At 41.3% G+C, this 15,886-nt stretch overlaps 1 protein-coding gene across 5 annotated transcripts in view; it reads left to right on the forward strand.

Annotated features, from left to right (window-relative positions):
* MAPRE2 (microtubule-associated protein, RP/EB family, member 2) overlaps positions 1–15,886 on the forward strand; it is a 187,018-nt gene that overhangs the window by 71,850 nt on the left and 99,282 nt on the right. The window contains exon 1 of one of the 5 annotated variants that reach the window (XM_011974413.1): positions 11,808–12,109. The exons of 2 other annotated variants lie outside the window; for them this stretch is intronic. In XM_011974413.1, the coding sequence (XP_011829803.1) occupies positions 11,988–12,109 (122 nt within the window). In that variant the 5' untranslated portion in view covers positions 11,808–11,987. Of the gene's footprint in view, positions 1–11,807; positions 12,215–15,886 lie in introns of those variants that run through there. 2 more of the 5 variants (XM_011974417.1, XM_011974416.1) reach the window with 2 other exon arrangements.

Here is a 15,886-nt window from a genome sequence, read left to right on the forward strand (position 1 = left end):
GCCATGGGCTTTCAAGTTGATTTTGAAACTTGGAACTTGAACACTGATTCTTTTCTTTCTCTCTTGCATTCTTGCCCCATGCTGAGAACTCAGGGAGTAAAGAAGATTCAGCAGGTGTGTGGGGCAGGTTTTCTAAAGTGGGTTACTACAATCTCTCCCATCCCACCAGTTTTTGTTGCAGTGTGAGATTGATGTTCCTCCTAGTTAGGTTACCAGTGGTGTTGATAGCCCTTCCTCTTGAATCTGGGTGGAACTTTGTGGCAGCCCTGACTGGCAAAATACAATGGAAGTGATGCTCTGTGACTTCCAAGACTAGGTTTTAAAACTGCCATGCCCTTCTGCCTGCTCATTAGGGGTGATTGTGCTAGAAACCCAGCCACCATGCTGTGAGGAGCCCAGGCCACATGGGGAAGCCTTGCATAGGTGTTCCAGCCAGAGTCGCAGCTGAGGCCCCAACTAAAAGGCAACATCAGCCACCAGTCATGAGACTGAGGAAACCTTTATGATGACTTCAGTAGTCAGTTATCTTCCAACCACAGCTACATGAGAGACCATGGGTGACAACCACCTAGCCAAGCCTAGTCAACCTCCAGAATTACAAGAGATAATAATAAAATGATTGTTGGTATTTTAATCCACCAAGTTTGGAGTCACAATAGAGAACCAACAGGGTTTTCCTGTTATCTGTTAATGCATAACAGCCTGCCCCAAAACTTATTAACTTAAAATAACCATTTGTCATACATTATGATTTTGTGGACCAGGAATTCAGGAAGGTCTTGGCTAGGTGGTTCCTTTCTAATCCATATATCCATATAGAGTCAGCTGTGGTGGGTGAAGATGCAGGAGCCTTGGTATTCTTGGTGGTCTCTCCTCTCTTCCCCTCCCTCTCTATGGGTCCCATCCTCTGGGCCTCTCTACCTGGTTGGTACTTCCTCCATTGTAGCTGGACTTCTCACAGGGCAGCTGACCTGCCTTCTCACAGGGCAGCATGGTAGTTCCAGGGTAACTGAACTTCTCACAGGGCAGCTGACCTTTAAGAGACTAAGACAAAAGCTGCCTGTCATTGTAAGGTCTAGATCAAGAACTGGTTGGCATCATTTCTACCAAAATCTATTGATCAAAGCTGCCATAGTGATTCAAAGGGAGGAGAAATAAATCCAACCTCTAGAATGGAAGAGTAAGAAAAAATTATGGCCACAGGGGACAAGGCAGGAAGCTAAGTTTATATTTCAAAATGTTACCTAGCAAATCTTATTATACCTGTTTTATGGGTGAAGAAGCTGAAGCTAGAGGAGTTAAGTAATTTGGCCAAGGTACACAACTTGTAAGCACCTGGATTCAAATCCAAAGCGTATTCATCGAAACTATGAACTTGGAATTTTGCTATTATTCTGTGTAAAATATAGTAAATATATAATGTATACTGTATTTTCTTAATTCCTAAGTACTACCTTTTATAAGGAAGATACCATCCCCCAACCCCCCAAAAACATACACATTACAGTTCTAATTTTAGAAAAATCTAGAGAACTATTCTAAATGACCTGATTTGGGTCATAGGCCTTTCTCTGAATCAATCCTCAGGGTCTAGAGGATGGAATAATTATATTTGGCAAGCTCTGCTACAACCACAGGGTTTGAAGAAATAATTTCCCAAAAGAGGGAAGAGCAAACAAAATAATATTCATTGTGCATACTCTTTATACTACATGCCATTATTTCTCATTCATGATTTCATTGCATCATTGAAGGCAGATAGAATCTGCCCCAACGAGACTGGAATTGTGGGCTGGTGGGAATGTTGTGAAGACAGGCTGTGTAGAGAAGTTCATTCCAAGCATTGATTCTAGATCTATCAGCTAACTATTAACTCATTATGTCTCACATATTAAGACTAAGACCTCTGGTTTTCCTAGGGGTCTGATTCCTTTACGTAAAGTTAAATGGAGGCTTCTTAAAGGAGGCCCATTATGTTTTCATGTGCTACACTATGCAATTGGACCCTTCGTTTCCACTTTCTGTACATGTTGAGTCAATGTGAATTGAGAACAGGAAGATGCTTGGTGTCTAAGCACTTGAGGAAACAAAACATAAGCTCTAATTAAAACATTTCTGATGGAAACTTAGTCTTACTTCATGATTTCCAGTTGCATTTTTTTCCTAATGAAATAAGCTGCTTTAATTTTCTTTTAAAAAATTTTATTTGGATGAGGTCAGAAAATGAAGAATTTCTCTTCCATTACTCACACTGCTTTCCAGCTGCCGGCCTCATGTTCCCTTGACACGCTCTGGAGGAGCCATCCACAAGCCATAGCACTGCCGTGGTACACATCAGACTTGACAGAAAAGTTCCAGGCTCAGGAAGACACTTCCTTCCAATGTCCCTGGTTGCCACTTGATGGCCTGGGTTCTGAGTAGCTCTGGAGGTCCCTGGCACCTGATGGAATGACCATTTCCCCACTTTCTCCTGACTTCCTTTGTATTTATATTAAGGAGTTGCCACTCAGCTTGCACTCTTTAATATCAAAGTCAGAAATAAAGCCCAGTGAGTTAGTTGATTTTTAAGAACCTAAGGAAATCTTCTCTGGGAAGCTTCTGAATTGTCTGCAAGATTATTTATTTGTTAGCAGTACTTGGAGTCTCTTCATTTCTCTTGATACCCAACTAAGCCCAAGATGCCTTTTAATCCCTTTTAGCTGTCCTACCCAGTCACTTCAAAAGGATACATTTTATTTTAAGATGGAAATAAAATAGAGAAAGGAAATAGAGGAATTTCATGAAATTGGACATAGACACATTTTAACGAGAGCACTCAAATAGACATGTCTGTAGCTGGATGGTTGAATTATAACAGTCTTGGCATAGTGAAAATGAAAGCAGATTGTAGCTTTGAATACAAATACCAAAAAAATGCCTGCGGTTTCCTTTCCCTCCAGAAGGTATCAAAGAAATGGACATTGCTAACTGAGGCTTACTGAGAAATAAAATAGCTAATCACTATAAATAAGGATAAGAAAATTATTTTTTTCTCTATCAATCGCATATACTGCTAACCCCAAATCCTAGCATTTCTTCCTCCCTCCCCTCCTCTTTTTTCTTAACCGTAATTTATAGCTCCTCTCCCTCCATTTCTTCCGATCTCTCACTCTCATGGATACTGCTATCCTGTACAGCCTCCCATCCCTGGGTCCTTTTTATTCTCTCTGTCTCTCAGCCCTGGTATGGTTTTATTTCCTTGCTCCCTACATGGAAGTGTTGTTTTATGGCAGCAGTCTCTTGCCTCTGCAACCGTCTGCTATCTCATCCCTGCCACTCCCCACCCTGGATTCTGCATTCTTCCTTCCAGGTTAATCAGACCTTAGTGGAAGGTAGACTGAGGTAGGGAAGAAGAATGACATGTTTGACATTTGGCAAGTGTGTTTGTGCTCAGCTCTGCCATTTCCTGTCTGGTTATCTGGCTAAGTTATTGAACTAGTTACCTCCTGTGACAAATGGGACTTAGAATAGCCCCTTTCTTGTGAGAATAAAATACCTCCTCATTGTTAAGCATAGCACTTGGCCCATAAAAAGTATTCAAATATTAGGTGTTGCTTTTAATGTGACTAGAGAATATCCCCACATCGCTGTTGCCACTGCTAACACTCCTGCAAATGCCTGGTTTCTAACTTTGGTTTTAAGCCAAGTTCTTTACAACAGACTTTCAAAGCCCTGCACATTCTGGTTTCTCTGTGATCTTTCTGACTTTATCTTCTACAGCTCTCTCTCCCATGCCCAGAATACACACACATTCACAGTCACTGTGCTGCATACATGTGACCTGACTTTCTTCATGTTTCTTGAACAAATCATGCTCCTACCTCAGGCCCTTTGCACTTTCTGTTGGCTTTACCTGAAATATTCTTCTGATATCACAGATCTGTGTCCCTTACCTCTCTCAGGTCATCGATTAAAGATTACCTTCTCAGGAATGTCTACCCTGGTCACCCCATTTAAAATTATGACACCCTTCCTCTGTAGTCCATGTCCTCCTTCCTTGCTTTAATTGTCTCTATAGCATTTGCCACCATCTGACACACTATATATTTTAATTTTGTATTGTCTGTCTCCTGACCCTACCACATACACTTGCTCATACACTCAAGTGTAAGTTCAGGGAATTTTGTCTACAAATTTCTGCATCTCTGATGCCTAGAATTGTTCCTAGCACATAGTAAGTGCTCAATAAATATTTGTAGAATGGACGATTGAGGCCTAATTCAAATATTACTATCTTAGTGAAGCTTTTCTAGTATCCCCAGGCCTGGTTACTTTCTTTTCTATATTCCTAATACTTAATACACTTTTCTATTATGACTTTTATCAGATTGTATTTTTGTGGAAAACATATTTAAAGCTCTTAAATCTAGCCAGATGGTATAATTCAAAAGCACATTTTTATTTAATAGACTGAAGCCTCACATCGTACAGATTTGATTGAATGATTACAGAAATCATAATGCTCTGAGTGTTTTTAAATTGCATTCACATCATATTCTATGAGTTAGTCTACAAAATTAAATCCAAGCTTGCAAAAATCTAAGAAAAAGCAAATTAGAAATAAATTCCAACACAGAGAGAAATCTTATCTCATGCAATGGCATGTTCTATGTTTTAACATCATGGATACCTTGCTATTTTGCCAGCAAGTAGGAGACCTAAAAATTCTGCCTTTTGAGCATGAATAATCTGCAAAGACAAGTAATCTCAAAAGTCAATTCTAGAGGAGCATACCTGTGCCTGTTGGTTTTGAAGACGGCTTTCTTCATCTGGAGGAAAATATTATTCACCAATTTTTCTTAAATAAAATGCTATTACTTAAGGCCAGGAGGTATTTGCACGTCATGGAAATCTCACCAGATCCAGAAGAACTAATAAAATCTTCCTATGCCTCTGGGTTAACGGTAGTGAGGAAGAACCAGTCTCAAATACATTTCTGTGCCACCAGTGCAATTTCAGTGCCAGTACCATTGGCCGGCCAATCATATACTTTTTCACTGCTGTCGTTTTGGGTGTGGAGCATATATTTCAGCCATTGATAACTACTGTACCTGCCATTCCCTACTGGAAAATATCTTAAAATATACACATGGGGGAAATGGCTTGTCCCAAACCAGCAGAGGTGACTGCTAAGTGGAATCTTCTGTCTGTATTTGAGGTGATAATGATCTAAGGAAGCCCCAATCTAAGGTGATGTGACAGGTGTGAATGCCTTTGACAGCAGTGATTATCAGCTTCAGCGAACACATTTTTAACCTGAAAAAAGGCATTCGTGATGAGTAGGTGTTTCTGGGACTGAATCAAGATTAACATTCATTCCTGTCTAGTGAATTCATATCTTCTCTGCTATCATGGTTTAGAATTTTTCAAATCCAAGGCAATGCAAAAATCCCTGTTCTAGATGAACCATATGTGTTGGAGAAGTGGAGGGATGATGATTTCTGTCAATACAGAATTATTTGTGCTCTCTGGCCTAAGTTCTAAGAGAAACATGATTGTGCTATAAGCTAGGGACTCAAAATAAAAATTCGAGTTAATGCCGGGGTTCAGTCTTCCTCGATTGCACCTGTGTGCTGGGACCTCTTGCTGATTTTTCTTTTTCTTTCTTTTTTTTTTTTTTTTTTTGGCTCTGTATGGTTTGCTTCCGGCTCTGTATCCTCCGGGTCCATTTTAGAAATCCAGTTCTACAAACAGGCACTTTAAACATTTGTTTGTTTGTTTGTTTTTTATTTTTGGTGGATCTAGACCTCAAGAGGGGCCCAAAAGTAGGATCAATTCATTTGATGCTTAACAGTTGGTCATTAATTAACACATCCTTCCTGTATTACTGGGAGCTTTTTAGTACAAATACTTGCTGATTCCCATTAGCTGCAGATACGTTAGATACACCCCTGATTTAGTATGTCTCTTCCTGGAATATCTTGCTTCATCATAAAATTCATGTTTTTATGAAAAATTGCAGTGCCTCCTACCTGTTAAAAGATTTCATTATTTTATTCAGTAGTTATTGATGTGTCTGACCTGAAACCCAGCCTTTTAAAAATATCTTTAAAAACATCTTATCAAATCTAGTAAACATATCTTTTTCCTTATCTGATTCATACTCTCTGTGAATGACCTTAGGGACCTCTCCCTCCTTTGTGAGACCTGCTTCTCCTTTGGGCCCGCTGAAATCACTCTTTCCTGTGATTTGCCCTACTAGGTAAAACCCTTCACGGTCTCTTTCTGCAGGTCTCTCTTTTATCATCAGCCTTTAAAGAGTTTCATCTCAGGTCTTCTCTTTCTCCCTGAATGAGAGAACTCACAGCTGTAATGACCTCCTGTTATATAACTTCCTCCAAATAATATGTATCTCCAAGTCAAACACATCTCATCACATTAAGACCTATATATTCCCTTATTCAACAAATACTTAGTGAACACCCACACTACATGCTAGTATTGACCACTAGCATGTTCTAGAGGTACTTCTCTGTGTCCAAAACACATTGTGAGAACCTTTCTTCCAAAAGAACAATTTAACCTGTATTCCTTAGCTTGATAAATGGTACCATTATCTACTTGGCCACCCAAGTCATACACTTGGGGTTCATTTGAGATGTCTCTTCCTCCTTCGTTATCCACTCTTAACTCCTACCAACGATTGCATCCACATCCAATTAGTCACCAAATCCTGAGTTATATCCTATGAATTTTATAACCCCTTGCCTCTGTCTTAGTTTAGGTCTTCCAAATGAGTCAAAGAGTGATGAAGACCTAAACTGCTTCTTCAGTATATCCACGATACTACTGTCAGCATCAGACTTTTTTGTTATGATGCAAGTGTCACCATAAATTTCCCTTCTTACAGCACTTTGTGGTTCCGGGTCACCTTCAGAATTAAGATCAAGCTCCTTCGCTTGGCCATAAGACCTTTCTGCACCTTCATCCTTGCCCCATCTCCTGCCACTGTGTTCTCTGTCCATACTAAACAGCCTGCTGTTTCCCAGAGATGTTATAACCTTTCCTACCTCTGCATGTAGGAATAGTTGCTTGAAAAGCCCTTTATCTTCCCTCTACACTGCCATTCCTCTTTTAAATGACAATATAGCCTAATGGATAAGCGTGTGAACTTTTGCTTCAAACAAAATAAGCTAAGAAAACCTAATATCCAATCCTGAATGAGTTGCTTCTCATTGAACTTAATGTTTTCTCATTAGGGTTGTTGTGAGAATCAAATCAGATTACATTTGTTGAATAAATGAATTCATTATATATTCATTGAGTGCCTACTATCTGCCAGGTCCTGTTCTAGGAACTGCAGATAGAGCAGTGAACAAAACTCCTGAAGCCTTTGCTCTAAGGGATCTCACATTCTGTCTGGTGCATAGAAAATGAACTGTAAAGAAAAAGGTTCCTATTATTACTCATCTAGTATTTTAGGTGTACTTTTCAGACTTACTTCCAAGTTTCCATTCTGACTTAGGTGCTCACCTTCAATGGTCCCATTCCACCCTATGCGGTACCATTGCTATAGCACTTGTGTTGAAATCATAATTGACAGTTATTTTTACCCTTCTCACCTACAACACTGGGAGTTCCTTGAAGTGAAAGCCTGAGACTTTTCTTTTTCACCAGCTCCTAGTATACAAGGAAGTCCGTTTTAAGTTTCAAATGGATGAATGAATGTTTTAGGATATGCCTAACATATTACTTAAAAATTACATTTGCCACTAAAGAGCATTTGTTATATAGCCACTGGGGTAAGTGCTTTAAATATGTTATATAATTTAATCTCCATACAGCAGCACTATGGAGAAACCAGCATTATTACCCTACTTTATCAATGAGGAAACTAAATGTTAGAGATACAAAGTAACTTGCCAAGGTCATAGAACCTGGATCTGGTGAAGTCAAGTCCAGGACCCAGGACCCCTCTTTAATGCTGATGCTTGGTGACAGGAGTTATTTTCCAATAGGCAGTTGGTGGTGAAGGGCAATGGTCAGCACATGCTTTATTTTAGATATACCCGTGCACATAAGACAAAACCTGAATCCACAGTCATATGTACAAACACATTTTAGCTTAGTCTTTTTTTCCCCCTCTTAGGATGACCTGGCTAATTCTCCCTACCCTGCTGGGTAGTGGGGAACCAGAAATAGTGTTAAACTTACTAGTTCACAGTATTACAGCCTCTTCCATTGTAGACCATCTTTGGATGGATGGTCTAAATCATCTCTTGGGTGACTATTCAGTCTCTATATATCTTTCCTTTCCCTGGCCCCTCTGCAAGATGGTGTCTGTAGGAATAGGTGAGTGGGGCTTATAGGAACACAAGAGGGTGGGAGAGTAGGGGCCTCCTGGTCTCACGCTGGTTCTTGGGCTTGTAATATCTGAGTCTGCTGAGGAGTCACTGGTCTGATCTCATCCATGGGCATTCTGCTGGTGGTCTATGCTGACCCCTACAGCTGTAGTATCTCTCTCTCTACAGGTGTGGGCCTGACCCTGTGTGGATTCCTCAGAGCTGGCTATTTCTCCTATTTGGGCTCTGCCTTCAATGTTCCATTCTGTGGACCCACTTAAATGTCACTTCACCTCTGCTGTAAAGGCACTCCCTCCTGACACCCTCTACCCCCACCACCATCACAAACTCAGCCCTCTGATAGCAACATCTGCTCCACTTCCTGATTATCCCCTTATAGGACAGACAGAAACTTCTAGATACCTTCTACATTGCATGCTAGCAAAAGAAGAGTCTGAGAGTGAAATTTAAGCCTACCCTCTCCTTAGTCATACTAAGTCACCGATTTTAGTCTTTACTGTGATGAGGCTACACCTTGCTTGGTGTTGGGGAGACCCTCTTTATGGTAGTGGTTTCCTAGAGTATCAAAAGGGAAATGATGCAAAAGGAAGTTCCTTAGGTTTAGGCTTTGCCTTCAGCCTGTCCAATGTCTCCCTTCTAGGATTTGAGCCTAGAGACCTGGAGCTGGGAGGTCCTGCCTTGTCCTCCCTTCACCCATTCTTTCTACCCTTAGTTGGGGCTGGAAAGGGTGAGTTCTTCCCTCATCCTTCCTGCATTTTCTGTACTTTCCCTATATCATACCATTCTGCTTCCCAAAGTGGAATTTGCCCTCCCTTTTCCCTAGGGCTCAGCTGGAAAATGGCTGCCAGGTAACCTGATTTATGAGGAGAGGAACGAAAACACATCTGTTTAATATTTTCAAATTATTACCCCTGTTACCCCTGCATCTCAGAGGGTAATCACTGGTCTCTGGAGTTCTGTGGGTCCCTTTATAGTAGTGTGGCTCAGAGCAGTCTTAGAGGAAGATTTACAGGGCCCTTGGGGCCCTTCACCTGACTCACAGCCCCTCCCTTTTTAGACCATCAGCCCAAATTCTTGGCCATCATCCCATCCCTTCCTTCATGAGCAGACTAGAAACAAAGTGGGTGTGTTCTCTCCACAGAATTAGTTAGTATGATCAATGAACTATGCATTCAAATTCTGACAAATTTAGTCCCCACAATGACACAAATTATGTTTTACATATTACTTAAATATGGGATCATGGAAAAGTGATCTGTACTAAAGAACCCAGATTGAGAGCATACTCTGAGGACATTAAATATTTGATTTGTAGACTGTGCCTTTCAATTTCAGACTGTCCCCCCCAAAAGGGGAAGTTTTGTGAAAGGGAGCAAATTAGTAAGGAAATTGACAGCAGCAGGTCAAGTAACAGAAACAGTAAGAGGAAGCATGGGTCTTTGCAAGAATGACTACACTGTCACGCCCCTTTAGCTCATAGTGCAATGTGAAGCTTGGTGTGTATCTTTGGTACTTAGATATTCATCTGTGTACCTTATAAGTCTTAGGTCAGAATTGGATCTGATTGTATAAGAAAAAAAATCTTATATAAAGTGAGATGTGGATGAAGGAATCAACTTGTGCACTGTGGACTAACTGGAGAAGCGAAAGATAAAATTATTAAAATAATAGCCCAAGAGGAAAGTATAAAATAGAAAGGAAAAAAGTAGGGCCCCTTGTTTGAGATTATCATTACCATCTGGGTTGTAAAACATTTGATTCTAATTCCAGAAACTTGATACCAGAAATAACTTATTACCAGGGACATATGCTGAAGAATTGTCAGGAATGACAAAGTATTTACTTGTTTTTAATATCTGTATCACAAAATGATAAAGCTGATAAACCATACAATGATATGGAGTGAGTCATAGCTTAATACTTTCTGACACATATATGCTGTATCTTTTACACCCAATTCTTCTTCCCTTTTCACCCTATAAAAGGTCAGAGACCACTGCTGATAAGCAGAGAATCCTTCAAAATCTCTCCTGGCTGGGCGTGGTGGCTCATACCTGTAATCCTAGCACTTTGGGAGGCCAAGGTGGGTGGACTGCCTAAGCTCAGGAGTTCGAGACCAGCTTGGGCAACACGGTGAAACCCTGTCTCCACTAAAATACAAAAATTAGCTGTGTGTGGTGGTGTGCACCTGTAATCCCAGCTACTTGGGAGGCTGAGGAGGGAGAACTGCTAGAACCCAAGAGGCAGAGGTTGCAGTGAGCTGAGATTGCGCCACTGCACTCCAGCCTGGGCGACAGAGCGAGACTCCGCCTCTAAAAAATAATAATAATAAAAAATCTCCTCTCCTCTGTGGAGGACAGCACTGAACATATGCAGGGTCTTTTGAGTTTATAATCTAACCCGTAGACTGCACAGTGCTAGCAATTCTGTTCACAGTTATCTTTTCACAACAGTCGTCTTGGAAGTACTTGATTCTTACCTTGATTTATAATATTTATTGAGCTCATATTACAGATCATTAGTGTCCAGTCACATGTCACTTGGAAGCTTCAGTTCACCTCCTAGCTGTGTGACCTTAAGCAATTTACTTAACCTTACTCGTTTACTCATCTTTAAAATGGGAATAATAATAGTATTTGTCACATAGCCAATATATTTGAAAACTGCATTGCAAGGATATAGAACAGCTTGAATGTTAAGCACTTTCAAATACTAAATGAGGTGATCACTTGTGTAATTCAAATGGAAATAGAATAAATGGCAACGAATTAATGATCTGTATCAGGAGGCAGCATAAAGAATTTGAATTGGAGGGTTTTGGGTAACTGTGATGTTCTAAAATGGTGGTTATCTTTTTTTAACAGAAAACCCCTCTTTGGGATTCCTTTGTACAGATGATCTCTTAATTTGCCATCTTTAATCCTCACATTATTAAAGGCTACATTGATTAGAAGGAAATACAGCTTCCTTGTAGGTTTTTGCTTTTTGGCTTGTTTTTGGGGAGATGGTTGCTGCTATTTGGAGAAAGGGAGAAAGGCAGAAATGTTAACCTCTTAGTCTCATACCTTTTCTACAAGCTGGCCACCACGTCCTTTTTAGGTTTTTCTGAAACCTGACCAAGTTTAATTGTCATGGCATAAAAACTTGGTATTGAAGGAGTTAAAGGGTCTCCTACACCCCTTTGCATGAATCGTTCTTTTGTGTACACAGCTGCAGTTGGAGCACGGGTCGGAAAGGAAATGGTTAGAGGAAGAGCTGGTTTTCAGACAAGGCGAGTCTGCGAGGGGGGCTGCAGGGTGGCCTGGGGTTTTACATGCCAGATGTAGGCCTACCCCGGTGCCTGCCTGGAGCTGCTGGCGTGGTCACGCCGCGGCCCTGTGCGAATTGAGGCGAGGTGATGAGTTAGCGGGTTGCCATGGCGACAGGCCGGCCACGTGACCAGGGTGCTGCTGCCGGCGCTCTGACGTCAGCTGCCAGAGGGCGGGGCCGCAGGAGGGCGGGGCGCGAGCGGGAGCTGGGAGAAGGCAGTGAGCGAGCAGGCGGCAGGCACGGTCCGTGCGGAGCAGGCAAGCGAGCGGGAAGACGCAGCTACCTTCCTCACCAGCCAGCCCACAGCGGTTTGTTCCCTTTCTCGGGAGTGCGCCAATGCCTGGGCCGACCCAAACCCTGTCCCCAAATGGCGAGAACAACAACGACATCATCCAGGATAATAACGGGACCATCATTCCTTTCCGGAAGCACACAGTGCGCGGGGAGCGTTCCTACAGGTAATGGGGCTGGCACGAGAGCAGCGCCGGGGACCGCGGTGAGGGCGCGCGGAAATCCAGCCCGTTATATAATGGAGCAGACACTGCCTGCGACCCCTGCTGCAGGCATACATTTGTGAAGGCGGCTGTGATTATTTGGTATCTGTTTCCATGTGTCATGTTGGGTTTGCATTGAGGCTCCGCGACTGCAGATGGAAAGCATTTTGTGAATAGGTTTGCTGCCTGCAAGGGGTCTCCCTCCATCTCTTTCCTTCCACACTGATAAAAATGCATGCTGTTTTCCCCCCGCTGTCCAAAGGGAGACAGGCAGTAGCACTTCCTTTCCTCCTTCCCTTTTAGATTTTAAAGGAGCCATTAGGTAGCTGTGCCAAAAGGCAGAAAACGGGAGGATGGGGAGAAAAACGTTTGCGCTTAACCTGGGGAGTGTGCAGGAAAGATGGAATCCTCTAGATTAAGCTGCAGTCTGTGATGTTAAACCGCCAGATTGATGGAGCTTTGTAAGAATTCTGCTCGCTGATTGGTGCAGGGATTGACAGCAGAGGTCACAGTGTCAGACATTCACCAAAATTTTCTCCATAGAATCCTAGGTTTGTTAGAAAGAGACTAGACTGTAAAGGACTTGAAAAAAACTGGGCGCTGTTTTGCATTTTGTAAGGAGTTTATGGCCACCGCTTGGGTGGGGAGCCTTTCCTTCTTATTTACAGTAGGAAGGTAATTCCTCGTATTTTACTGAGGTCTGTTTTGAGGATGGGACTGATCTTGGTCATTGTATTGTGAGCCTTTTGATTAATGAGTTGGCCTGTACAGTTGGCATCATTTTTACATTAACATATCTGGCAATATGTTCTAGTAGATAAGCTCATTAAAATTGTTTGCATTGTTTGATAAGGATAACAATGTAATGGAGAATGCAGCTAGAGTCTTATGCAGCTAAAGGCCAGACTTGAAGGGAGACTGATAGCTTCAGTCATATTTCCTCTGAAGTTCTTTTGTACTGGGGTAGTTATTTTTAAATGTTACCTTGATAAACGCTAACAATGCTTTTGCTTTGAGGCAGAGCACACATACCTCTAAAGCGCATCCTCTCAGCTAATGAGCAACAGGAAATAACTCTTTTTTTCCTTTTTAGAGCCGTCATCTAAACATTTAGATGGCATTATGGGTAGAATATTGTGTGTATAAATGTTGCATATCACAAAATAGGACCAGAAAGTACCCTACTTCCTTTCTCTTTGGCCAAAGAAATGCACTATTTGTTGACTCAAAAAAAAAAAAAAAAAAAATTATAAGCAACCTTTGCCCTGTCATCTCTGGCAGTTATATAAATACTTGAAGTTAATTTTGGCTGTGCCCATGAGGTCACCAAAATCTCATGCCTTATGGTTCCAGCTAATGTGTTGACATGGCATTCTTACAGATTTCAAGTGCTTGTTATTCTCTTAATGTAAATCAAAATTGGTCCACAACTTCTGGGGCTCTCCTTTCGAAGACCCTGTGATTGGAAATTTGGGCCTCTGCTCTTCTTACTCCTCCACCTTTTTCCTCCGTGACCATCCCAAAGCCTAAAAATAGAATTTAAAAACAAAAAACTTGAAGCGATTTTAAATCTCACTTGTTTGAACTGTTTTTTTTTTATAGAAAATAAATTTGAAGCCTTTATTTTCTAGATGATTTAATCCCTGCTGTGTAGGTAGCAGTTGCTTTTAAGACAGAGTTCGAATTTTACCCCATGGGCCAAAGGAAGTTGCCTGGTTGGGTTTTATTACTCATGTAAACTAACTTGAAATGGCAATGGAAAATCATTTGACAGAAAGGTTAAATGTTACGTTTTGTTGACAGATTATTGCTTTAAAATGAAATTTTATTTACCTCTTTAATTCAACCCAAGCTATTATTTGCATTTCCTAAATTATTTCCAGTTTGCTTTCTGAGTCCCTATAATGGTGTTCAAAATTATGTAAAAACAAAACTGAATTTTAATAAAGATCTTACTGAACAAATTCTTAAGTCACTAAGAGCATCACTGCATTTGTATTTGATATAATAGGATTACTGGATGATATAGTGAGAGGTGTCATAGACTAAATGAAGAAGGAAGCCTCTCAAATTGCATTTGTCTTGTGTTATACAAAGGGTGCACATGGAGTCAGACACATACGATGTTTTCCTTCGTCTGTTTTTCTTTCAAAGTGGATGTCCAGCGTCATAATTACCACTTATTTTTTTGGAGGGGCATAGGAAGAGGAAAAATGTGATACATTTTTCTATCCAGGAAACATTCCATCATTATTTTGGCATCCCAAGACTGGAATAATATAGCCATTTAATTGCTGAGGAAACTTGGAAGGCAATTTGAAAGTGTGAGTAGAGAGTTAACCAAATAAAAGTTTTGCCTTGGCTATAGGTTTGGTATAGCCCTCAACAATGAAGGTATGCCTGGAAGTTCTGGGTGGAGTCCCTTATGGTGGGGTGGGGTTGAGTGAGCCCAGTTCCCTGGCAAGATCAGAGGGAATTCTCTCCCTGGATCCTTTACTGACTCCTAGGTAGGTCCCCCACAGGTCCTTTATCTTAGGCTTTTCTTTCTTTTTTTTTTTTTTGAGAGAGTTTTGCTTTTGTTGCCCAGGTTGGCGTGCAATGGCTCAATCACTGCCCACTTGCAACCTCCGCCTCCCAGGTTCAAGAGATTCTCCTGCCTCAGCCTCATGAGTAGCTGGGATTACAGGCATGTGCCACCACGCCCGGCTAATTTTGTATTTTTGGTAGAGACGGGGTTTCACCATGTTGGTCAGGCTGATCTCCAACTCCTGGCCTCAAGCGATCCACCCGCCTTGGCCTCCGAAAGTGCTGGGATTACGGGTGTGAGCCACCGTGCCCAGCCTTAGGCTTTATTTTCTACCTTTGCCTGTTACATATAAAAATATCTAGCCCCCGTTCTTAGAGGGTATTATGAGGCTAAACTCAATATTTAAAACAAATAATTTCCTTCAAAAGCTATGTAAACATAAGAATACTGTTGTTACTGAAAAAGGGCTCTTGGACAAGAACGTCTCACCTTGCTGGCAGCACAGGTGAGAGGAGGAGCGAACACCTAGAGGATAGGGTGGCTTCCCTGAGAATTGTTAATGGGCAGTCATTCTTTGGAGGATGAGACATTACTGTTATAGCATTTGCACCATATTGTTCATAAGTAAGTCAGATTTGGTTCCTGACCCACGTCTCTTAATCCAGGTATCCGACAGTGTAAACAAAACCCATTTTCACAGCATGGAACAGAATGGGCAGCAACTCATTAGTGAAACTGGTGTGCACCTTGATTAGAAAAGCAAGTTTCCTTTAGAAAATTACCGCTGGATTAGTAATTCCAATTGAAAAAAGTACAAAAATGGCTTTGCAGAGTTTTAGAGACATGTTTTCACTCCTGTGTGATCTTCTCAGCCTCAGCTCCCTCACTGTGTTTATGAATGCTAGAAATCTATATGTTTTAAGAGCTGCTTAAAAAATAAATGTGGTGTGGGCCATCCGAGGTGACACTGTTTAATTCACAGAGTGAATGAGTCGTGCTCTGGATCTCCCTGGAGAGGATACTCCCTATAGCTCTGTTTCATGCAGATGCTAGTCGGAAATGAGATTTATTAACTGGCTCTCTGCCCACTGCATCTTTGTTTGTATACTCCAGGCTTTTAAGAATGAATGTATAAGTCTAGAGGACTGTTTCCACATGGGGGTTTTGAGCATGCGACTACAGTAGCACATGTTTCTGAATACTTAAAAAAAAAA

This window comes from Mandrillus leucophaeus, unplaced genomic scaffold (assembly GCF_000951045.1).
Source record: "Mandrillus leucophaeus isolate KB7577 unplaced genomic scaffold, Mleu.le_1.0 Scaffold145, whole genome shotgun sequence".
Classification (NCBI taxonomy): Eukaryota; Metazoa; Chordata; class Mammalia; order Primates; family Cercopithecidae; genus Mandrillus; species Mandrillus leucophaeus.